This window comes from Dreissena polymorpha, chromosome 12 (genome assembly GCF_020536995.1).
Source record: "Dreissena polymorpha isolate Duluth1 chromosome 12, UMN_Dpol_1.0, whole genome shotgun sequence".
Taxonomy (NCBI): domain Eukaryota; kingdom Metazoa; phylum Mollusca; class Bivalvia; order Myida; family Dreissenidae; genus Dreissena; species Dreissena polymorpha.
Window position 1 is genome coordinate 35,776,011 of NC_068366.1, and position 26,574 is coordinate 35,802,584.

A 26,574-nucleotide genomic window follows, 5' to 3' on the forward strand; every position below is an offset into this window, starting at 1 on the left:
AAACAAACAAGTTTTCTTATTTCATGTTTATCACAACCAATACAGCATTCATGTCAGTTCCGCATATAACTGTAGTCCTAAATTGCTGAGGGCGCCAGGAGCACGTCCGCAGCTGAGGACGTCAGGAGCACGTCCATTGATGAGGCCGCCAGCAGCATGTCTACTGATGAAGACTCCATGTGCACGTCCATTGATGAGGACGTCAGGAGCACGTCAATTGATGAGGACGCCAGGTGCACCTCCACTGATGAGGACGCCATGTGCACGTCTATTGATGAGGACGCCAGATGCACGTCCATTGATGAGGACGTCAGGAGCACGTCCATTGATGAGGACGACAGGTGCACGTCCATTGATGAGGACGCCAGGTGCACGTCCACTGATGAGGACGCCAGGTGCACGTCTATTGATGAGGACGCCAGGTGCACGTCCATTGATGAGGACGCCAGATGCACGTCCATTGATGAGGACGCCAGGTGCACGTCCATTGATGAGGACGCAAGCAGCACGTCCACTGATGAGGACGCAAGCAGCACGTCCACTGATTAGGACGCCAGGAGCACGTCCGTTGATGAGGCCGCCAGCAGCATGTCTACTGATGAGGACGCAAGGTGCACGTTCATTGATGTAGACGACAGGTGCACGTCCATTGATGAGGACGCCAGCTGAACGTCCATTGATGAGGACGCCAGGTGCACGTCTATTGATGAGGACGCCAGGTGCACGTCCATTGATGAGGACGCCAGATGAACGTCCATTGATGAGGACGCCAGGTGCACGTCCATTGATGAGGACGCAAGCAGCACGTCCACTGATGAGGACGCAAGCAGCACGTCCACTGATTAGGACGCCAGGAGCACGTCCGTTGATGAGGCCGCCAGCAGCATGTCTACTGATGAGGACGCCAGGTGCACGTCTATTGATGTGGACGCCAGGTGCACGTCCATTGATGAGGACGCCAATTGCACGTCCATTGATGAGGACGCCAGGTGCACGTCTATTGATGAGGACGCCAGGTGCACGTCCATTGATGAGGACGCCAGGTGCACGTCCACTGATAAGGACGTCAGGAGCACGTCAACTGATGTGGACGCAAGCAGCACGTCCACTGATGAGGACGCAAGCAGCACGTCCACTGATGAGGACGCAAGCAGCACGTCCACTGATGAGGACGCCAGGAGCACGTCCACTGATGTGGACGCAAGCAGCACGTCCACTGATGAGGACGCAAGCAGCACGTCACTGATGAGGACGCCAGGTGCACGTCCACTGATGAGGAAGCCAAGAGCATGTCCATTGATGAGGACGCCAGCAGCACGTCGATGAGGACGCCATGAGCACGTCCATTGATGAGGACGCCAGGTGCACGTCCATTGATGAGGACGCTAGGAACACGTCCATTGATGAGGACGTCAGGAGCACGTCCATTAATGAGGACGTCAGGAGCACGTCCACTGATGTGGGCACAAGCAGCAAATCCACTGATGAGGACGCCAGCAGCACGTCTATTGATGAGGACGCCAGGTGCACGTCCAATGATGAGGACAAGAGGGGCACGTCAATTGAAGAGGAGGCCAGGAGCACGTCAAATCATGAGGAACCCAAGAGCATGTTCACTGATAAGGACGCCAGGAGCATGTCAACTGATGAGGAAGCCAGGATAATGTCCACTACTGAGGACGAAAGGCGCACATCCACTTCTGAGGACAAGAGGAGCATGTCCACTGATGAAGACAACAGGAGCACATCCACTACTGAAGGCAAAAGAAGAGCACGTCCACTACTGTCGACAAGAGGAGCATGTCCACTACTGAGGACAACAGAAGCATGTCCACTGATGAGGACAACAGGAGCACATCTAATACTGAGGACAATAGGAGAATGTCTACTAATGAGAACAAGATGAGCATCTTAACTGATGAAGGCAACAGGAGAATGTCTACTACTGAGGACAATAGTAGCACCTCCACTATAACGACAACAGGAGCATGTCCCCTGATGAGGACAACAGGAGCACGTCCACTACTGAAGACAACATGAGCACGTCCACTACTGAGGAAAACAACTTGTCCACTAATGAGAACAACAGGAGCACGTCCACTACTTAAGACAACAGGACCATATCCACTACTGAGGACAACAGAACCATATCCACTACTGAGGACAACAGGATAATCTCCACTGATGAGGACGACAGGAGCACATCCACTGCTGGGGCCGAGAGAAGCACGCCCACTACTGAGGACAAGAGGAGCAGGTCGACTGCTGACGACAACAGGAACACGTCCACTACTGAGGACAAGAGGAGCACGTCCACTACTGAGGACAACAAGAGCACGTCCACTACTGAGGACAACAGGAGCTAGTCCACTACTGAGGAAAACAAGAGCACGTCCACTACTGAGGGCGTCAAGTGCAAGGCAACAGCTGAGGACAACAGGAGCACGTCCACCACTGAGGACAACAGGAGCACGTCAACCACTGAGGACAACAGGAGAACGTCCACCACTGAGGACAACAGGAGCACGCCCACTACTAAGGACATGAGCACGTCCACAAATGATGACAACAGTAGCACGTCCACAGCTGAGGACAACAGGAGCACGTCCACAGCTGATGCCAACAGGAACATGTCCACTACTGAGGACAACAGCAGTACGTCCACTAATAAGGACAAGAGCACGTCCACATAATGAAAAACAGGAGCACGTCCACAGCTGACGATAACAGGAGCACGTCCACTACTGATGACAACAGGAGCACGTCCACTGCTAAGAACAGGGGCACATTCACTACTGAGGACAACAGTCTGGAGCATCTCCACTACTGAGGACAGGAGCATGTTCACAGCTTATGATAAGAGGAACACGTATACAAATGAGGACAACAGCGAGCCGTTTCATCAACGATTTACGACAAGTTGTAAATTACGATTTACATAAATTACGACGTTTCAGTGAAATAGCGTTTCATCAAGCAAATCGTAAATTCATCATACATAAATTTCATACATAAATAATTTCCTAGGCCTAAATAAGTCGATATGAAACTGCATAACTTGAGCTTCAATCGCCTTTCTGCATAGAAAGAACAAAAACGACTACTCTAAGCAATATAGTTTAACTCATGAATATGAAAATATGCGATAAATTTAACTTCAACTTTAAGATCAACAAAATGAACAAGTTGTCAACTCACATTTCAATTGTTTCCTTCCAAAACAAATCCTTTTTCCCTTCCGTTACCGAAGGCGAATGACTTCCAAACAGAAGGCTATACCCTTCAACACACCGTTCGACAAGAATTGTCGTTTCCGATGCGTTCCAGTTTTTGTTTTTCATCCGTTTGACCACAGGCTCAGCCGCCATCATTACTTTAAGCGATGTTTACGTCTGCTGACAGAACGCGCGATAACTACGTCATGCATTTTTTTAGACTGCGTCACTATGTTTATCGGTTACAAAATACGTATATTTATGTAGTCGTATTTTATGTATGGTTCATTTACGATTTCGTTGATGAAACGGAATTTTTGTAAAGTCGTAAACGATTACATAAATCTCGATACGTAATTGACGATCGTATAAAAAACGTAAATATTGATGAAACGGCCTCCAGGAGCATGTCCACTACTGAGAACAGGAGCACGTCCTTTACTGAGGACAACAGGAGCAAGGCTACAGCTGAGGACAACAGGAGCAATTCCACTACTGAGGACGACGGGGACGTTCACAGCTGAGGACGCAAGGAGCACGTCTACATCTGTGGACAACATAGGCACATCCACTAATGAGGACACCAGGAGCACACACTCTTATGAGGACGCCAGGAGCACACTCTCTAATGAGGACGCCATGAGAACACACTCTAATGAGGACGTCATGAGCACGCCCACAGCTGAGGACGACAAGATCACACCCACCGCTGTCAATAGTGATAACAATGAAATGATAACAGCGGCAAGAAGAATGAGGCTGTTTATAAAAGCAAACTTACGGTATTCGATAGCAACAGCTATGCTGACATTGTCAAGACAAATCGATAACAAGTACAAGTTGGAAGGTCACTGCTGGTGATAACAAGAACACGGCCACTGCATTGCCAAAACTGCTATTGAAATTGGACTGTCGTGGATATCAAAAGTATGTATCCTTTATAAAAGTAAAAGGATATCAAAGTAACGTATGGTTATGACGAGAGCCAGGATACTTTTGATGCAGACAATAGCAAATATAATGTCGATGATGACATGTACGATGTCATCGTTGCTTATGACATGTTGATGTCAACTACTAGAGATGAAAAGTACAATTCTTCTGCTGGTGATGGCATGAACATTTCGACTACTAGTGACAACAAAGGCAGATCACATGATGGTGATTACAAGAGCAAGATCATCGCGCTGATGATGAGAAGAACATGTCCACTGCTAGTTATGAGCGGAGCCATGCTTCTACTTATGATTACAACAGCAAGATTACTGCTGATAGTGTCAGTGACACCACCACAGCTTTTGAGGAGAAATCACCTGAAAATCATAGTATAACCAACACTCATTAAACCTTTATGAAAACAGAAAAGAAGAAAACAAGAAAATTAATTAACATAGTCCGCTCCGTGTTCTCTCGACTGTGTTGTATAAGGAAGAACGAATATTAAATGAACTCCTTGACATATGTGTGCATTGTATTTCAAATTATAGTTTAATTACTGTACTGTAATCGGAAATTCATTAGACTAAACCTGTAATCAACTCCTTGGTTGTTTAGTTCATACATAAGCTTCACGATTCCTATGCAATAAAGTGTTTATACTTACGTAAAATTCCCGGTGTTGTTGCCTCTTGTTTTTTGCCTCACATGTTTGAAAGCCGCCAGAACGCGGACAATAAAGAACGAAAATTGTTCATGTACATGTAAGTGTACTTAAGAGTACCCGTGGTACATGTAAGTAATATCCGAGCCGACAATGACCGATCGAGCCATAATGGGAATTAAGATGAACAGTGAAAACCATTTTTTTTCTGTCCAAAAGCTTAAAATTAGCAATCAGAATTTTCTGCTTTAGTTAATCAAGTTGCAGACTTCATATACATCTGACTAGTACACCCCTCATTGCTTTCAAAATTGTCAACAGAGATGTGTTTTCATCCTTGGTCTAAAACTTGCTTCCTTTAGCTAATAATGTAGATTGTTCCACCATTGTGGACGGCAAGAGATATATCAGCAAATTGTGTTCGCCGTTTGTAGAATGTTTTCTCATTGTGTCATCATTGATTTGTACTATCCTTGAGCAGGTAAAAAACTATACCTTAAGTATACTGGAGCTGCACCATTGATAACACGAAAACAACAACTAAGACTTTTAAACGTTAGCCTGGCTTTTACTTTTTCATTTTTCTGTATTCTTTCACTCGTCTTCACATGAATAATATTGAGGAAAACTAAGATAATAATTTTTGACAGTTTAATACAAGTAAAACACATATATCGTTAATAAAATGCACAATGAAATATAAAATTTATTTTAAGTACAAACAAAACATGTCCCACACAAGCCGCCAGTATTGTTTGGCTACGTTGCATCATATTATACAAATAAATAAACTATTTCACAGAACAAAGAGTTTTGATCAGTATATAGGAAAATACAATTAGATCAAATAAGTTCAGCTCACTATATTTGTCAATTAAAGCATTTAACAATTAGAACTAGAGTCACATACCGCAACGGAAAACAATTGCTAACTATACGAAGCCGAGTTTTAGACCTTTCTCAAGCCGACCAATCAGAGGAACGACTTCAGTTGCAGATGCTGAACGGGAAAAATGGAGAACTGTCAGAAAATTTTGTCTTGCGATTGACTTGTTTTTAACATCGTAAAGTAGGGGATCTTTACACTGTCAAAATGCCGAAACGGAAAACACAAGGTGGGGATGACTTGGAGAATGATATGTCTGTTCCTCTCCCGATACAAACGTTTTTCTGGAGACAAACAAGGTAACGAACATTGCTTAGATAATTCGGGTTACATACCACTAAACAGTAAGTGTTGCGTGTTATTATATAGAATTGCAAGATGTTTGTCATTTATTATACTCTATTCGTTTCGGAAACAAATGATACAATGATTTTAACAGCTATTGGTCTTCTTACTATGACTATTCCTGGGATATCCCAATCAACGGCGGGAATTTGTCAATTTCCAACAACAAATATTGATCACTTGTATAATTTTGTCCTATTTGAATTTTGATGAAGCTCAAAAACGTTATTTGTTATCACTTTCCTTATCAACCAATACCCTTGTGTCAACTCTATCAATTGTATATGCTTTAAAAGGGTAAAACTTCCATCATATATAAGCAATCCTTGTAGTATCACAAAACATAACGGCAACAACAGAACTCTCCAATTATTCAATCATTTTGTGTTGCAACGTTTTATAATTTGCAGGTTTTTAAATTGTAAGAAGATGCATATAATAGATATTATAGAGCATGGTAAATGTTCAGTATGATTTTTTCCACACAAATATAATAACTATAACGAAAATTTGCGAATCTAAGACAAAATTTTTTCCATCCATTTACCAAAATGTGAAAAGGTCCCTTTAATGTTTATTTTTGAATGTGGTTTAGAAAGTCTTCAAGTATCAGTATAATAAATTAATAATTGTTGTCTTATTATGACGATTTCAGGGCTTGACACTAACTTTTTTTACCTACTGACCCAAAGGACCACCAGTTTTCAGAAATTACTGGTCCTCCAAGATTTCAAGTGGTCCGACAATTTCTCTGTTATTTTACTTAAATTTCAACTTACTTTCCAGACTATCCACAATGTATTTAGTTGTGCATTCATAAAAAGAAAACTATACTACCTACAATACTATCTCAATATCCCTTTCATATTTTAGCTGTCCTTCAAGACTTCAAGCTTCTCTTCATTAGTTTGAGGTTTTTAGGCGTATGTTCAACCACACCTGGAATGAAATTCCACATCTCGAAAACTTGTAATCTTGAACAATAAGCACGTTTACTCTCCAGCAATATAAAAACATTATTCAGCGCCCTCCAGTATAAATTCTTATGGTAAACAAAGTATATTCTGATGGTATTAAGATCGATAAAATGCTGATTATTGCTGCTTTTTCAAAATAATAAATACCATTTTGTTCATTTCCTGATCCAAACGATTAGAATTTTATGTTAATTTGTGTATCGATCACAGCAAAGTCCGGAGACATTTTCTGGAGACATTTGCGGATCGCAAATCGATTTTTTGATGTGACAACAGGTTTTTGTAATCCGGGCATCTAGAAAAATTGAAATTTTCAATATGTCTCTATTTTTATCCCGGTCTTGAGTGGGCCCATAAAATAATGATGAAATAATCAGTTTATTATGAACATATAAAGTTGTTTTATTGATGAAAACGGCTTTCCACCAGTATTTCACAATAAGCTGGCCAGGATTTTTAACTTGTCCGACGGATCAACCAAATTTCTAGTTTCACTGGTCCTCCCTATTGTTTACTGACCCCGGTCAATGACCACCATTAGTGACGAGCCCTGGATTTTGCTTACTCATCCTTTCATTCAATGAACAAACTAAGAGTATTAACTTGTTTTGGTACCAAAATTGTATTATTTGTTTTATAGTCCATTTATACGCCCCAAACTGGGAAAGCAAAGGGATGCTTCATGCATAGTAAGGTTTTTATGTAATTTATTAAATCTTAAATCGTTATTAATATCACCTTGTAACAATATACCTTAATGTAATACATGTAGCTAAACATTAAATATAACAAACTAATGGTAACAGAATTATAACTATTAGAACAAAAACCTTAAAAAAAAAGATAGAAAGTGTTTAGTGAAATTTATTAAATTGCATATCAAGATTTCACATGCTTAACTGTGCTTGTAAAAATAAAAATAAAAATATCTTAACTCAGTTGTTCTTTAGTTTCTCATGTTTATTTCAGTCTTTTGAGCGTGTGGTTGTGCAGAATATATTGCATGGTCAACCGCCCAATCTGTGTGAAGCTATACAGAGTGTATCCAGATGGAAAGTTATACAGGTAGTCCATGTATCTATATAAATAAATATGGCTTTATATTAGTGTAAACTGGCCTTTATTTATAGTTTTTGCAGTCCACATGAAAAAAAGCGAGACTAAATATGAAAATATATGCACCAGTCTGACAATTAAATAAATAATGGCATACAATAATATTTCCTACTATTTGATCTTTGCTGATCTTTGTTGATCAATCTAGGGCTTGATAAAGGAATTTCATGTTCAATGAAGGCTGTTTTTATTCTCTTAATTTGCAATGGTTGTTGACTTTTTACAAATATACTTCAATGACTTACTCGCAGTCTGTTAAGGTTTTATGCTATTTGCTGATCATCAGTATCTAACGTTTGGAGATGAATCCTTAAAAACTTGAATCTAGTAAGAAAGATCTTAAATTAAATCTATATTTCTAAGGGACTACAAATGCTTCAAAATACGTATCTAAGTGGTAAAGAGTAAAGTTGGTTGTGTGAAGTTGTGTCCCCGGAGAAGCACTTGCTTAAGTGCGATGCTACTTGACACATTCAATGAGACTGATATACATTCTCAGACCACCATAATAATATAATATGCAATTCATTATGTACCTTTTCTGCATAGTACTCATTCAATGACAAAAGAAATCACTTATTTTGTTTCAAGTATTTTTTTTTTTGCTAAATGTTCCATGATCCAGATACATAGATACAGGCTATAGCTAATTAACATACCCAAGGGTTACTTATAACCTAGATGCACATTCAGTCTCTTGTATGTATTGCTTGGAGTAACATCATTATTAGTAGTTGTAGAGTTAAGCTTCATTAGAATGCTTTTAAATATAACTCACACTTGTGTTGTTATTAAGTCATTTGGCTTTATACATTTGTATTACAAACCTCTACACTACAATAAGATAACATTAGAACATGGTGTCAGAATAAAAGTGATTTAACTGGATTTAAGGACATTTATTTATTTTTTGACAATTATTGCTGGACATATTAAAGCATGGAGCTTGCTGGAATTTCACCGCCTACTATGAACTGGGATGATCCAAATCCATCAGAAGCCTTGAAGAAGTTCCAACGTCATGTCAATTTCGTATTTACTGGTCCGTTAAAGGGGAAGTCGGAGGAAGAAAAAGTGAGTTATTTGTTGTTATGGATTGGAGAAAAAGGCAGGGACATACACAGCACTTGGCAATTGAGTCAAGAAGAAAGTAAGAAATTGGACACTTATTTTTCAAAGTTTGCTTCACATTTACAGCCGAAAACAAACTCAATATTCAGCCGTTACAAATTCTACAGTCAAAAGCAGGACTCCGACACAATCGATCAGTTCGTCACTAGACTTAGTCTGATCGCAAAGGAATGCAATTTTAAGGACACTGACGAGATGATCAGAGACTGTATTGTTTTCGGTATGAATTCTTCAAAAATCAGAGAAAAACTGATTAACGAAGGCGAAACCCTCACTTTAGATAAGACATTGCAAATTGCACAATCGTACGAATATAGCCGAGACCAATTGAAATCAATGCAATCGACCGCAACAAATGACATCGCGTTTGTCTCAAAACTAGGGCGGCAGAAACAGCACCGGAGGTAACAAAGGGGCTACCAGCAGAGCGCAGACCAAGGATGATGGGGTGGCCAGGCGACCTTTACAGAAGAATAACCGTGGCATTCCACATAATAGCAACAAATCGTGTAACAACTGTGGACGATTTCGTGCGAAACGGAACTGTCCCGCAAATGGGAAAACATGCCATGCGTGCAAAAACCCCAATCACTTTGCTTCACAGTGTAAATCAGTAAACTATGTTTGTGACAGTGAGTGCACCTCAACATGAGAAGACACGGATATTGGTATGGTGAGTACAAGTTTTCCAGATCGAGCTTTAGTTGACTGTTTGGTGGGTCCTTCCAAAACTGTAATAAATTTCAAGATAGACACAGGCTCGGTAGTGAATATACTACCTATTGCACAATACAAAATCATGAAAATATCTCATCCATTGCAGCCAGCTGTTCACACTCTTAAGCTACACAGGCAATACTCTTCCAATACTAGGTCAAATTAACCTCACATGCAGTTACAAATAAAAAAAAATTAAAACTGATTTCTACATTGTGAACAGCAAATCACGTCCATTGCTAGGTATGCAATCTTGCATAGACCTTGGACTTGTCCTGTTGACATTCTCAGTTGAGAATAAAGACCTCGACCGTGACACAGTTTTCACTGAGTACGGCGACCTTTTTAAAGGCACTGGGGTTATGTCTTGAACTTGCAAGTTGTACTTAAAACCAGACGCTGTTCCTGTGGTAAATCCGCCTAGGAGAGTCCCTGAGGCACTCAAAACACGACTCCAGGCTAAACTTGACAAAATGGAAAAGGAACAAATCATTACCAAGGTCCTTGAACCGACTGACTGGGTAAATTCCTTAGTAGTGGTGGAAAAACCTAAGACAGGTGAATTGAGGGTATGTCTTGACCCTAAACATCTGAATGAGGCTATAAGACGTCCACATTACCCAATGCGTACAATTGATGACGTCACAAGCAAATTAAATGGCGCAAACCATTTTAGCGTATTAGACGTAACACATGCATATTGGTCAATTAAGTTGTACACGAAGTCCTCTTACCTCACAACGTTTAGTACACCGTTTGGACGGTACAGATACTTTAATATACGTATGCCATTTGGTCTGAATTGCAGTCAAGACATTTGGCAAAGGACAATTGACGAAACATTTGAAGGTCCAAAGGGGGTAGCATGTGTAGTTGACGACATTTTGATTTGGGGAAGAACTAAGTCTGAGCATGACAGCAATCTACTCGCTTTGCTTGACAGGGCACACGAGAAAGGGGTACGTTTCAATCCAGAGAAACTCCTGATTGACGTAAAAGAAGTGCCATTCTTTGGTCATGTCATTACAGACTCTGGTCTTAAAGTTGACAGTGAAAAGGTTAAAGCAATTACGTCTTTGCAGTACCCAAAATCAAAGGCAGAACTAGAAACAGTTCTTGGCATGGTGAATTACCTGCAAAAGTTTTCACCACATTTGACTGACATTACAAGCAGTTTATATGCTTTACTTAAGAAAGACTTGGAATTCGTATTCCATCAGCCACAAATTGACGCTTTAAATAAAATGAAGGAGGTAGTGACGCAAAGCCCAGTACTTGTGTACTTTGACAATAAAAAACAGGTTACGCTTGAATGCGATGCAAGCAAACATGGTGTTGGTGCCACCATTTTGCAAGACGGCAAACCAATTGCTTTTGCAAGCAAGACATTGACCCCTACACAGAGCTCGTATGCAAACATTGAATGAGAGATGTTGGCAATTGTGTTTGGTTGTCAACGATTTCATCAGTACGTGTATGGACATAAGGTCATAGTTCTTTCTGACCATAGAACAATTGCAGCAATCATGAAAAAACCACTGTCCGCAGCACCGCCTCGTTTGCAGAGAATGTTACTCATGATTCAAAAATACCACATAGAGGTCAGATATGTGCCTGGGAAACAAGTTCCCATAAGTGACCTACTGTCTAGACAGCCAATGAGTTAAACGCTTGATGAATATGAAGGGCTTGACTTGCATGTTCACACAGTTATAAAATGTTTGACATTTAAAGACAGCAGACTGGAACAGTTGAGAGTTGACACAAGTCGTGACTCACAAATGCAAACACTGAAACAGACTATAGAAACAGGTTGGCCGGAAACTAGGAAGGGCTGTGACAATTCTATAATTGAATTTTTTTCAATCACAGAGACGAGCTGTCAACAGGTGATGGTTTAATATTTCGGGGACAAACAATTTTGATTCCCAAACAGTCACATGCAGAATTACTAGAAAAAGTTCATGTTGGTCACATGCTGGATGATGGGTGTAGACAAAACAGTCAGCAGGGCCAAAGATGCATTTTTCTGGCCTGGGATGGTAAAGGAAATTACAGACTATGTACTGCATTGTCCTATCTGTATGAGACACAGAGCATCCAATGTTAAGGAGCCTATGGTGTCTTACGAAACACCAACCAGACCTTGGCAATATGTCCACAGCGACATATTTCATCTTGATGGGAAAGATTATCTTTTGATAACTGACTCCTATAGTAGACATTTTGAGATAGACTGGCTACCTACCGCAACTTCGCAAACTGTCATACTGAAACTTCGTGGTCATTTCAGTAGATTTGGTGTGCCAGATATTTTCTACAGTGACAACGGAAGTAATTACACTTCACAAGAATTTTGAGACTTTGCTAAAAATGGAATTTGACATGCAAAACTAGTTCACCCACTAGAGCACAATCAAATGGTTTGGCTGAGGTCATGGTCAAAACAGCTAAACGCATTTTAATTAAGGCAAAAGAGGCAAAGTCTGATCCATACATTGCAATTCTTGAGTACAGAAATACTCCATTGCAAGATATAGGATTCTCGCCTGCACAATTGTTGCAAGGTCGACGCACACAATCTGTTATTCCTGTGAAAAGAGAGAAACTGATACCAAAGGCAGTAAACACATCAGTTGTCACACACAAAATTAACATGGCAAAATCTAAGCAGTAACAATATTATGATAGGTCATCAAAACAGCAGACACCGCTTGCACATAATCAGTGTGTAAGGCATCAAATTGGTATAACGTGATTACCAGCGAAGGTAATTTCTAAACACAATGACAGATCATACAACATTCAAACACCTGATGAGGGTATATACCGCAGAAATCGACAATTACTCATAAAAACAAATGAGAAATTTGACATTCAGGAATTCACCCCAAATGTCACTTTAGAACAAGGGAACACAACACAGACTAGCAAAACACCAGATTATCAGCAATTAAATTTACCTAATACATGTACAAGCAATGCCCCTGGGAACAAAAATTTCGTGAATTCAGGCAGAACAACAAGATCTGGAAGGCTTGTCAAGCCAAATACATTATATTCTGGAGATGAATGGGTCAAATAATTGAATGTAGATAACAATGTGTTATAAGACATTAATTGGTATGAAAGAAAAATACCAGTGTGCCTTGAAACTAATTGTGTGAAGATAACAATGTATTATCTTGAGATTTATTGGTGTGAACCATTTACAATTGTACCTTGAATGAGTTTCTCATGCACATTATCTTCATGAAGAGCAGCAGTGCTGATAAACTTGATTGTTTCAGTATGCTATGTTGTTGCTGATGAATGAATTTACAATGATAATGTTTGGTTATATTATCATTGTGAATGAATGTTCGTGTTAATTAATAATACGTTATGTTGTTTAGCCTATGAAGATATGTGTTATCATTAATGGAATCAATATGTGTATTTGTTTATTACATATATGTTATTAATATATTTTACATAATGTGTTCAAGAGTTGTTTGCATCTTTAAAATGTATTTCTTATAAAAAGAGGGAGATGTTCCATGATCCAGATACATAGATACAGGCTATAGCTAATTAACATACCCAAGGGTTACTTATAACCTAGATGCAGACAGCCCGCACATTCAGTCTCCTGTATGTATTGCTTGGAGTAACATCATTATTAGTAGTTGTAGAGTTAAGCTTCATTAGAATGCTTTTAAATATATAACCTCACACTTGTGTTGTTACTAAGTCATTTGGCTTTATACATTTGTATTACAAACCTCTACACTACAATAAGATAACATTAGAACACTAAACAACTGTATGTCAGTGTATGCATTGACGCCAATACCTGTGTTAATAATTCATACTATTTACAAAAGGCAATGGCGGAAATATGTATATGATGTGAGTTATTAAAATTTACAACTTTGATATGGTTGTAAAATTACATTTATTTACTTAAAAGTCATGTCAACAATCTTTTTGGAGGCACAGCAAGAATTTCAAAATTTGGTATGACATTTGAATTTACAAGAAAGTAGTTCCCATATTTGAGTGCTGTATAAAATATGCATTGGAGGCAGAACAGAGGACTTTAACATAATCCGTAAACTTGTTATTGTAACCAATAATTTGACCGGTTAACAAAGCACAAACTCAAAATATATACTTCAAAAATGTTATTTTGAAAAGTGGCTTAGCCTTAATTGGAAAGTGTAACCTGTTATTTTATCCTCCAGTAGGTAAGCCAAATAACAGGTTGACCTTTTGAAAATAATATTTATTGAAAATGTTTGGTTTTTTCAGGTGGCCTTCCCTCATGTGATGCATGCCTGCGCATCTTTACTCGAAAATCGACGTCAGGATCACCCTGGCGCAAAATTCTCTAACAGCGAGACAAAGCTTCTGTACACGCTGCATTGGATCATTCTTGACGCTGCTTCAGAATGTGAAGACACCGCCACTGGGACAGATTCGGACCAGAGAAAAGTGGGTCATGTCCTCCTCCATCCCTTGAAGACGATCCAGCTGTTTGTGTACTTATTTGCGCCGCTAGTTAATTCCATGGAGGATACGGATTTTCAGTCGTTGAAGCTAGAAAATGGTCTGAGACTGTGGCAGCCAATGTGGGACTACCAGCAACCTGATGTGCCGTGTTTCTCCACACCGGTTAAGCCGCAAAGAAATGTTTTGAAAGCGCAGAGAAATCTACTGAAAGTCAACACCAATGCGGCAAATATTTACATCGGTAAAGGTACGTCAAATGAAGACCTTAGGTTTGTGTCACCTTTTGGGGACCTGGACAGTATCGAGTCTTCAAACATCGAGAACTCCCCCAGCAGACATGCGCCGTTGGCAAGACTGAGCGACAGCGAATTCTGCTTTATGTCCCAGTCAGAGTCTCAGTCGGTTTTCTCCATGTGCGAATTCTGCAGTAACATCAAGGCAAACAGAGCAAATGACGGTTCAATGGTCTGTAAATGTGGGAGGAAAGACAGCTCTGTTGATGCTCCCTCAGACTACAGACAGGCGTTCTCCGAAAAGCTGGGTTCACTTGATCGTGAGTACGTGAAGCAGCGGTTGGCGAGTGCAGTCGTGAGTGGAATGAAAGGTCCAACGCCTGTTGATATTTTGAGTGCCAGCTACTTTGATGTTGCAGTGTTGCAGAGCCTGTTCTGCTTGCAGTGGTCCCAGGAGGGAATTCACTGGGCTTTGAAGTACATCCATCAGCGACTGCTGGAAATTTCAGAAGAGATGAATCACACTGATGCCAAAGAACGGGAAAGGAGCAGATCGCTCCCATTCTCTGATCCGCGGCTGTTGAGATGCAATAGCATTCCTTTATCGCATGGAGCCACTTCTAAAGAATCTTCGCAAACCAGTATTCCGAAGTCAGCAAGTAGCACATCTTCAAGGTTTGCTTCGATGTCACCAGATTTGTCCACCATACCTAGCGAGTCTGAGCCAGGTACCCCCACAGTGAAACTGTTCCTTCCGGAGCTAAGAAAGGAGCCTCCTTTTAAAAAAGTCTGTATGGTTGAGTTCCGGCAGTTCCCGGACAGCACAAAAGCCGTGGTAACCCGCAAATCACCTTCACCCTCAAGGGGTGATGTGTCGCCAACTCGAGTACCTTTCAGAACAAAACTCAATCACTATCCCCCACCTAAGACACACAGGGAGTATTCAAGTGTTTACAATGGGAACACCTCCAGAAGTCGAACGTCTGTAGATGTTGACAACACTAAGCCCAAAGAAAATGATGGGAAATCTGGAAAAACTACTCATTCTGGAGCAGAAGCGTTGTTATCAGATCAGAAAACCTTGTTGCCATCTTCACCGGATCGAGAATCAGAAGATGGGAGCCAGCCTAGCAGCAATAATTCCTCCAGCACTTCACAGGAACAGCAGGCTGGGAACCAATCTACAGCGGCTGTGAAGGGCCCCATCATAACTATCACTGCAGACACGCCACAGAAGTTAGTACCTGTTATGTCGATCTTGTTAGGGATAAGGTAAACACATAAAAAAGTTGCTCAAATGAAGCATTGGAATGTGAGACAATTAAGCATTTACTTTTACAGTTTATGTTGATTTGAAGAGTTTGTATCAAACATATGAACAAAGCCTCTTTGTTTGTTATTAATTGCTTGCAGAAATAATTGTAATTATTTCAATTAAAATATCCCCATTCCTACTTTCAAAAAAAGGAGCAGGTTTCAGCAACCAGATATGTTGCTCTGCAAGTTTTATCCCCTAAACAATTTAGTCTCCACTTTTCTGAAATGCAAGAATAATTGCAAACAACCCTACTAGGTTATCACTGTAACAATGGTTCATATTAAAAAAAACTTGTTAAAGATATATTTTTTGGTTGCATTGATAGGGTGAAACCAAGCTGGCCAAAGCTGTACGATTTCCCAGCAACAGATGAAGGGGAATGCAATGGAGCTGTGGGTGGCAATGAGCCTGAGACTACGGGGCTCTCGAGATCCCAGACCGACTCAAATATTTGTTACAAGCAGGAGGAGGAAGTGCATGAAGTGGCCGGGGCAATCCACTACATACAGAAGAATGGACACCTGAATTATAAACTCATTTTACAGGTTAGTTCCTTTCCTTATTTTTTTTTTTTTTTTTGTCTAAAAATATTACCATGCTCACTTTGTGGCTTTCCTCTGCTTTCTTCTATGTATAACTAGACAATAATTATCTAGTTTATTTTTCATGTCCAAACATTATTATGATGCATGATCTTTAGCTTTCCTCCATTTGTATTCTGTATTTACAGACAATAATTATCCAGTTTACTGCTGTTTAAAATTATACTGACACTGACTGTTGCTGTGCCTTTTTAGCTCACCTGTCACAAAGTGACATGGTGAGCTTATGTGACCGTTTGATGTCCTGCGTCTGTATGTGCGTGCGTGTGTGCGTCCGTCAACAATTTGCTTGTGTAGACAATAGAGGTCACAGTTTTCATCCAATCTTTATGAAATTTGGTCAGAATGTTTATCTTGATGAAATCTGGGTTGGGATTGTATTTGGGTCATCTTGGGTCAAAAACTAGGTCACTAGGTAAAAAACTAGGTCCAATAATGAAAAAACCTTGTGTAGACTAAAGAGGTCGCATTTTTCATCCAATCTTTATCAAATTTGGTCAGAATGCTTATCTTGATGAAATCTGGGTTATGATTGTATTTAGGTCATCTGAGGTCAAAAACTAGATCACTAGGTCAAATAACATAAAAACTTTGTGTAGACAATAGAGGTCGCATTTTCCTTCAATAGTATACAAACTTACTTTTCTTTACTTTTTTCTACTTTTTTTTTTTTTTTTTTTTTTTTATTGACCGTGCACTCCCTCTGGTCCAGGGGAAACAACCATTGTAGACTTCATCATCATAATTACCTCCCTTGTACAACTGAGTGACACCACCCCTGCTGGCTCTTCTTTTCCCCCACCCATATCGGCCTACACTTCCATAAAATCTCTCCTTCTTTCAACCCTCCAGGGTGGCAACATATATTTTAAATATATAAATGCATATAGTCCCGTACATATTGTAAATAATGTACATCTTGTACAAATTTAGCTGTCTGTCTTATTTTTAACTGTAAAGTACATTGTCTTACCCTTAATTTTTATGTGGCCCTATGAAGGTGACCGTTTGGAGACACGTAAGTTATTGCCCTTAACATAAGGGTTTATTACTAAACCCACTTTTAAAATATTGTTTTATTGCCACTCTGGGGGGATCTCTCTTTCCTATAGCCCAATCCTCCTTAAGTTCCATACAGACAGGGTCTTATGTTGGAGCATTACGGCTATATTCCCTGTCTGCAAGTGTTCAACATTGAGCCACATACATAAACTTGTACTCATTAATTTTTTAATAACTCAATACTTAATTGCAATATTAATATATAATTGAGAGTTACACGCTCAATGTGACATCATATATTGTCTTTTTTTTTTCCTTTCCTTCTCATATAATTGCATTTTCACATGCAACTTCACTCTACATTTGAGAGCTGTTAAATCAGGCTCTGGCATCCCTATTAATAAATGTTCTTAGATATAAACATATCTCTCTTATGATTAGATCTTGTTGTTTGGCATTTAGTTTAAACTTTAAACATACACATAAAAATGGTACTTGACTATGCATGTAAACATATTGTGGCAATGTTCAACCACTTTGTGATCTGGAAAACCCTCAAATATTATTATATTGTTACACAAACATATTACACATCTGTGTATTCCTTTTTCTATAATTAATATATTAAATAGTCCTATGTGGATTCAAATTTTTAAACTACAGATCACAAAGTCTAAAGACTCCAACAAACCCATTGCAGTATATACTGAACAATGGGTCTGGTAATGATGCTGCCACATACAACAGTATGTGTGTTTTCACCATCTTTACTTATAAAAATTGGGCTATTCATTCTTTCTCTCTCTCCTCCTTAAAAAACAATACAAAGAATAACATACAATAACAACATCATATGAATGATATAAATTAATAATAAGCACAGTAATGTAACAAAAAACATAGTAATCTAATACTATAAAACAAATCCAAGTTCTTTTGGATTAACTCATTCTTGTTCTTTCATTTATATTTTTGCATATCAACCATCATTGTTTACTTTTTCTTAAAAGTACAAAGTCAGCCGTGGGAAAATCTATTTTAAAACGGATTGACCTACTGGCAATCCTTAATAAGAAATTTCGGCCAATCAGCGCCATCGTTATATAAGCGCATCAACCAATTAAAACGCCGCTTTTTAACCGCGTTAGGCCTATTCACTGTATAGCACTGCGTCTTTTTAACGCTTCATATAAAGGTTATATATTTTTAAACCAATAGATTTTTATTAAGGCACCGCACCAACACTGCAAAGTTTTATATTTATACCAATGGTACAGCCCAGTAAAATCGGGCTGTCCATTTTATGGCCGTTTTCGGCTTTTTATGCAGAGTTCTATGTTAAGCAGTGTGCTCGGGCAATGGTTTTTAACCGAAGTCCCGAGGGTAAATAACCCCAATAGTCAGTTAGAGGTCGCAGTTTACATCCAATCTTTATGAAATGAGGTCAGAATGTTTATCTTGATGGAATCTGGGTTGGGATTGTATTTGGGTCATCTGGGGTCAAAAACTAGGTCACTAGGTCAAAAACTAGGTCAAATAATAGAAAAACCGCGTATAGACAATGGAGGTCGCAGTTTTCATCCAATCTTAATGAAATTTGGTCAGAATCTTCATCTTGATGAAATCTGGGTTGGTATTGTATTTGGGTCATCTGAGGTCAAAAACTAGGTCACTAGGTCAAATAATAGAAAAACCATCAACAATTTGTTTGTGTAGACAGTAGAGGTCACAGTTTTCATCCAATCTTTATGAAATTTGGTCAGAATGTTTATCTTGATAAAAACTGGGTTGCGGTTGTATTTAGGTCATCTGGGGTCAAAAACAAGGTCTGTATGTCAAAAACTAGGTCACTGGGTCAAATAATAGAAAAACCTTGTATAGACATCAGAGGTCGCAGTTTTCATCCAATATTTATGAAATTTGGTCAGAATGTTTATCTTGATGAAATCTGGGTTGGGATTGTATTTGGGTCATCTTGGGTCAAAAACTAGGTCACTAGGTCAAATAATAGAAAAACCTTGTGTAGACAATAGAGGTCACAGTTTTCTTCCAATCTTCATGAAATTTGGTCAGAATGTTTGTCTTGAAGAAATCTGGGTTGGGATTGTATTTGGGTCATCTTGGGTCAAAAACTAGGTCACAAGGTCAAATAATAGAAAAACCTTGTGTAGACAATAGAGGTTACAGTTTTCATCCAATCTTCGTGAACTTTGGTCAGAATGTTTGTCTTGAAGAAATCTGGGTTGGAATTGTATTTGGGTCATCTGGGGTCAAGAATAGGTCAATAGGTCAAATATTAGAAAACCTTGTGTACACAATAGAGGTCACAGTTTTCATCCAATCTTTATGAAATTTGGTCAGAATGTTTATCTTGATGAAATCTGGGTTGGGATTGTATTTGGTTAGTCAGGTGAGCGATTCAGGGCCATCATGGCCTTCTTGTTTTGATCTTCAGTGTCTGTTTGCTAGCAGATGCTTGGATCTTGTTTAACACTTTAGAGCGTGAATTGAAATTATCCATGAGGCATATCTTCAATATAGCATGTATTATATATAAAGTAATTTCATAAATCCTTATTTTTTTTTTAATAATGAAAAAAATAGTTCACAGTGGAACTATATTAATATTGAAACTTCATTTTCCTAGAGCGGGGCTCAAATTTAAAGTTTCCTTTTCAGGCCATCCACTTTGTGACTAAGAATCAGAGTGGGGACAACATCTGTGAAGTGGCCCTGAACATTCTGTCATGCCTGCTTGACCTGGGTATCATTGAGCATAAGCAGGACGCCGACAAATCGACCACAAATGAAAAACTGCCGGAAGACCAACAGAGTGTGTCTACAGATACGGGGAAGAACGAGATAAAAGCCTTCAATTTGGCTATGGACAGTCTGATCAGGTATATTTTTCAAGGAATTTTTCCCAATTAGGAAAAAACTACACCTTGATTGCTGTGAAAAAAATTCCAATTGAAGTTTTCAATTTTTTATTTTTTTTTATATAAATAAAATGCAACAATTAAGTTAGTTCCCCTATGCAGCTCTATGTCTTGAACTTAAGTAAATATCATATTAACAACTTGACAACACTTAGTTTTCAATTTTAAAGTATTTTGAATCAAAAAATCAAATACACCAATTTCCCAATATGAAGACTTCATGACGCAAATTTTCCCAATTTCAGGGTTTTTCGTGTACATTTTTTCCAATTATGCTGGTTACAGGTACCAGTACTTTTCCCAATCGGGCAAAAAAATATCTCTGATTTTTGTATTTGGAAAGATGTTGACCAGCATTCTACCTTGTACATTTTGATGTACACTCATTTTATTTAGATAGTAGTGCTGTTTTATGTTTTTGTTTAAAGCTAATCTGCAGCAGAATAGTAGTGGTACTTTGTGTGGCTGTTTACATTCTGCAGCAGGATAGTAGTGGTACTTTGTGTGGCTGTTTACATTCTGCAGCAGGATAGTAGTGGTACTTTGTGTGGCTGTTTACATTCTGCAGCAGGATAGTAGTGGTACTTTGTGTGGCTGTTTACATTCTGCAGCAGGATAGTAGTGGTACTTTGTGTGGCTGTTTACATTCTGCAGCAGGATAGTAGTGGTACTTTGTGTGGCTGTTTACATTCTGCAGCAGAATAGTAGTGGTACTTTGTGTGGCTGTTTACATTCTGCAGCAGGATAGTAGTGGTACTTTGTGTGGCTGTTTACATTCTGCAGCAGGATAGTAGTGGTACTTTGTGTGGCTGTTTACACAGAATAGTAGTGGTACTTTGTGTGGCTGTTTACATTCTGCAGCAGGATAGTAGTGGTACTTTGTGTGGCTGTTTACATTCTGCAGCAGGATAGTAGTGGTACTTTGTGTGGCTGTTTACATTCTGCAGCAGGATAGTAGTGGTACTTTGTGTGGCTGTTTACATTCTGCAGCAGGATAGTAGTGGTACTTTGTGTGGCTGTTTACATTCTGCAGCAGAATAGTAGTGGTACTTTGTGAGGCTGTTTACATTCTGCAGCAGGATAGTAGTGGTACTTTGTGTGGCTGTTTACATTCTGCAGCAGGATAGTAGTGGTACTTTGTGTGGCTGTTTACATTCTGCAGCAGGATAGTAGTGGTACTTTGTGTGGCTGTTTACATTCTGCAGCAGGATAGTAGTGGTACTTTGTGTGGCTGTTTACATTCTGCAGCAGGATAGTAGTGGTACTTTGTGTGGCTGTTTACATTCTGCAGCAGGATAGTAGTGGTACTTTGTGTGGCTGTTTACATTCTGCAGCAGAATAGTAGTGGTACTTTGTGTGGCTGTTTACATTCTGCAGCAGGATAGTAGTGGTACTTTGTGTGGCTGTTTACATTCTGCAGCAGGATAGTAGTGGTACTTTGTGTGGCTGTTTACATTCTGCAGCAGGATAGTAGTGGTACTTTGTGTGGCTGTTTACATTCTGCAGCAGGATAGTAGTGGTACTTTGTGTGGCTGTTTACATTCTGCAGCAGGATAGTAGTGGTACTTTGTGTGGCTGTTTACATTCTGCAGCAGGATAGTAGTGGTACTTTGTGTGGCTGTTTACATTCTGCAGCAGGATAGTAGTGGTACTTTGTGTGGCTGTTTACATTCTGCAGCAGAATAGTAGTGGTACTTTGTGTGGCTGTTTACATTCTGCAGCAGAATAGTAGTGGTACTTTGTGTGGCTGTTTACATTCTGCAGCAGGATAGTAGTGGTACTTTGTGTGGCTGTTTACATTCTGCAGCAGGATAGTAGTGGTACTTTGTGTGGCTGTTTACATTCTGCAGCAGGATAGTAGTGGTACTTTGTGTGGCTGTTTACATGTAGTAGAGGCTGTGGAAGGGTATACCTGCACAAAATTGGAACAGATTTGAAACTTATATTTTCTGAAAGGTTATAGCTTGTAGATTCTGAAATCACAAAGTTCCCGAAAATTGCTATCCGGGAAACCTCAGAATCCAAGATGGCGTCTATTTTGAAACTATGAGCACTTATAAGATTATTTCTTTAAAAGTATAACTCTTTTTGTGCCTAAATCTTTTGAAATAAGGATATAATAGCAAACTTTTACAAATCGCTTGTTTTCATACTAAAATAACCAATATGGCGTCCAAAATGGCGTCTAAAATGGCGTCCATTTATCTAAAAAAGGCTTTTTTCTAAATCATTTAATCAATTTACAGTATTTTATTATGGAGCTTGTTGCCTACATTAACGTGATGTCACAACAATAACATGTTTGCACTTATCGTTTGTTTTATCAACTTGAAAATCCAATATGGCGTCCAAAATGGCATCCAACATGTCTACAATGTGCCTTCAAATGACCTTTTCTTATATTATATAATAATTTTCACTCCATTTTGAAGTGGAAATTATCATTACAATATACATAATGTCAAAATTAAAGTTTCAACTGTAATATTTTTGACTGAATTCAGGTATGTCCAAGTATCAGGTATGTTATTATGGAAGTAGGTGGGTTACCATAATTTTTTACGACATACAATTAAACAATCTTTTATTGCTTGAAATTTATTGTTTTATATATATTTCAAGTACATTTTAATTGAAATTACACTTACTAATACTTGCATCATTAAGAGTCAAGATATAAACAACATTAGTCTATCAGAGATCATTACCCTTTAAAACATATCATAGAATAAAGTATACTTTCTAAGCGCATACTCCTTTAGAGTTTCAAAAGCAAAAATGTTCAATTTCACCATTTCAATTAGTCTATACATATTTGAAAAAAAGAAGAAAATTTGGTATTACATACTTCATACTTCATACTTTAAAGTAATTCGTTCTAAATGAAGACAGAGCTCCAGATAAGGGTCGTATTTTCGTAATTACGAATTATTTTCAAGTCCGTTACGTATTTATTTTAAAATCTTGTCGTACCATTAAGAATTACAAAATCAAGTTACGAATATTATTTTTACATCGGTTCGTATCGATTTTTATTGAGTTCTTTTCGCGTATTAAAGATCTTTGCGGTGCTTATATAGAATGGTTATCGGGTTTGTTTAACAAAGCGCATTTTTTCCAATAAAAGCGGCGTATACAGTCTATCTGTCAAAAAACAATGGCGGCGCCTAGAGAGCGTCCTAAAAAACTGCAAAGCGTCCAAAAACACGCTTTTAACATATTGTACGCAAAGTGAGCCGAAGTAAAATGTTTAGAAAGACATTATAGAAAAGATCTTATACGATGTTATATGTTCAGTTGCCGACACAGTCGAAAAAGCTAAACAAAAACGCGACACGACGGGTCCAAACTTAAACGCACAAAAAATTGAACAAGTGGAAGGGACAAGTCCCGTGGCTAATCGTTGAAAAGATTGAAGGGGTGACCGTTTTAAATGTGAAATATGTAAAAATTCATCTAAGGCATGCAATCTAAGCACAGTTTGGGCATATGAAGGTATTGGAAAAATAAAATTGTATAATACTAAAAAGACACTGTTGAACTCGTATAAATAAAGTTGCTAGAATGTTTATTTTGATTTTTTTTGCATGAAAATAACCATTTTTATTCCAAAACTTAGTAGTAACGTTAAAAATAAAATTTCAGAGTTAAGAATTCTTTTGGAAAATCTGGTAGTTATTTAAGAATTTCACAAAACCTTATCTGGAGCTCTGGAAGATGATTACAAAATGTCCAAACCATACAACCCTTATCAAATTTGAAATTGTGGCATAAAGTCATGAATCCAAGTTTCAGTTCCAACACATGAACCAATTAACTTTTCTTTGATTTAAAGAATCTGTCTGAATCCAACTATAATGTACTTATATACACACCGTTTAGTCCACTGATATTGGTTTGCACATATCCATCACAATGTTTACAGATAATACTGCATTTGAGTTCAAGTTTTCTGCAGGTACATATTGGATTGGCAGTCCAGGTTCATCATTTGTTGGCTCAAGGCATTTGGTTGAAACTTTGAATAGTCTAGGGTTCTGTAGCTCTTATCAGGAGGTTCTGAAATTTGAATCAAATGCAGCTGTCGCGAAAGGAACAACTTTACGAGCACAACATAATGAATTTGTCCAATACATAGCTGACAATGTAGACCATAATATTTGTACGCTGGATGGGTCAAACACATTCCATGGAATGTGAATAATTGCAACAATAATTCAAAAGTTAAAACAAGTCAAATCATTCCGCGCATCAAGGTAACACGTGAAGATGTTATTGACGTTGGAAAAATAGAAATTCATTTCTAGAAACAAAAAACCAACAATATGGAAGAGATTATATTCAGAGAGCTGGCAGATTTGAATGACATTGACACACATGATGCAAATTTGGAATTTCTCTTAAAATTCACTCGACCACTGAAACTGCAGTTCCCAGGATGGTCTGGAATAATGCAAATGGTACAGAATGGAACACATCCAGGAGAGTCATCTATCATGTTTATGCCTATGATTGATATGAGTGCAAGTGACATGTCTTGTATCTACTCAACGTTGCACTTTGTAGCACTGCAATCAAAATCATTGGATACAAGACCAGTCCTTACTTTAGACCAACCTTTGTACTGGAAAGCTCTTAGCATAGTTACAAATGAGCCAGCTGAAAGTAAAATTAAATCTGTTGTGTTAAGGTTAGGCGGGTTTCACACTGAGGTGAGCTTCCAAGGCTGCATCAGGAGATAATAGAAATCTCAGGTCTGAAAGACATTTGAGAGACTTTATATGCAGAGAATACAGTAGGTCATATGCTTAGTTGTTAAGCTGTTAATATGGCAGTAAGAGGCCATTTCCTTGTAGACGATGCACTGCAATCTGTATTGTTTGAAAACATGAAAGGACCACAGACTGATCCCCAAGACTTAAACAATAACCCTTCGATTGAGACTGATCCCAGTAATGAGAACGAGGGGAAAATAACCGTTAAAATGATATATACAAGGTGACAGACATGATGCCAACAGTTCTGAATGAAAAACAAATTCCTGACGCACTTAGTAATAACATTACAATACAAGACTTTATATGGAAAGATATGAAAATGTTAAGGCAAACCTCACAAAATTTAAAACTGCTAGACTTTGGTTGCAGTATATGGAGATGGTACATGTAGATAAACTGAAATTGTTTCTTAAGGCAGAATAAATGGTAAACTGGAGTCTACACCATCCAGCTATCCAGAAAATGTTGCCCTTTTTCGCGTCGGCTGGTCACAATCTATGTATAAAGTAAGCATATGTATATATTCAGCAAATGTTAGCTTTACCAGACAACAATCCCAAAGTCCATGAAGCATTTTGTGATGGATATCATGTGGTTCGAACATGTTATCGCTATTGGAAAGGTCTTTCGACAGATCTAGTGATTGAACAGGTGTTAATGCGAATTGTGACTAAATACCGAAAAGTCTAATACTTGCCAAAAGAACGAAAACACCCCATTAGAATCCCTCTTTTTGTGAATTTCGAGCCTTTTTGTCATTAAGAACACTAACGCGTCACTAGTGCTCTCCCTTTGTTGTTTTTTTCAAAAACGTCAATTTTATTGGTCCGACATATTACCACCTATCCAATTACAAATGTTGTAACAAAAACTACACATAAAATAATGTTGTTGCTAAAGTTTCAATGGCGCTAGACAAGGCCAGAAAAGGAAGCTACGCGATGAGGAAAAAAAATCGAAAGAATATGAAGCAAAACAAGTAAAAATAACTTTTCAAAGTAGTGGAAGTCTGACAGAAGTTGGCGGCATTATGACGAGTCACAATCAATATGTTTTGTGACGTATGTTGAAACGATCCAATACGGTGCAAGTCTACTAATCAATGCGTAGTCATTTTCTGTTATTTTGTTTTGAGTCTGACTATAATTTAAAGCTGTTGTCCATCATACACTCTAATCGCAAGAACACGCAAACGTTTTGTTTTACTTTATAGCGTGTACT

General features: G+C 38.6%; 4 protein-coding genes across 5 annotated transcripts in view; all 4 read left to right on the forward strand.

The window, feature by feature from the left end:
* The first annotated feature begins 156 nt into the window (after positions 1-156).
* Positions 157-549, forward strand: LOC127852523 (uncharacterized). The gene has a single exon (XM_052386480.1). The coding sequence runs from the start codon at positions 157-159 to the stop codon at positions 547-549; it is 393 nt and encodes a 130-aa protein (XP_052242440.1).
* Positions 550-885: 336 nt separating this feature from the next.
* On the forward strand, positions 886-1,326 carry LOC127852524 (uncharacterized). Its single transcript, XM_052386481.1, has one exon. It carries the CDS (start codon positions 886-888, stop codon positions 1,324-1,326), a length of 441 nt encoding a protein of 146 aa, XP_052242441.1.
* A 7-nt stretch (positions 1,327-1,333) lies between these two features.
* LOC127852526 (uncharacterized) lies at positions 1,334-2,366 on the forward strand. Its single transcript, XM_052386482.1, has 2 exons — positions 1,334-1,760; positions 2,110-2,366. The coding sequence occupies exons 1-2, from the start codon at positions 1,334-1,336 to the stop codon at positions 2,364-2,366; spliced, it is 684 nt and encodes a 227-aa protein (XP_052242442.1).
* A 3,440-nt stretch (positions 2,367-5,806) lies between these two features.
* The window catches only part of LOC127852737 (protein unc-80 homolog), a 138,829-nt gene continuing 118,061 nt past the window's right edge, over positions 5,807-26,574 (forward strand). For both annotated transcript variants that reach the window (XM_052386689.1, XM_052386691.1), the window contains exons 1-6: positions 5,807-6,000; positions 7,664-7,712; positions 7,993-8,088; positions 14,281-15,950; positions 16,358-16,577; positions 20,316-20,536. In XM_052386689.1, the coding sequence (XP_052242649.1) occupies positions 5,909-6,000; positions 7,664-7,712; positions 7,993-8,088; positions 14,281-15,950; positions 16,358-16,577; positions 20,316-20,536 (2,348 nt within the window). In that variant the 5' untranslated portion in view covers positions 5,807-5,908. The remainder of the gene's footprint in view (positions 6,001-7,663; positions 7,713-7,992; positions 8,089-14,280; positions 15,951-16,357; positions 16,578-20,315; positions 20,537-26,574) is intronic.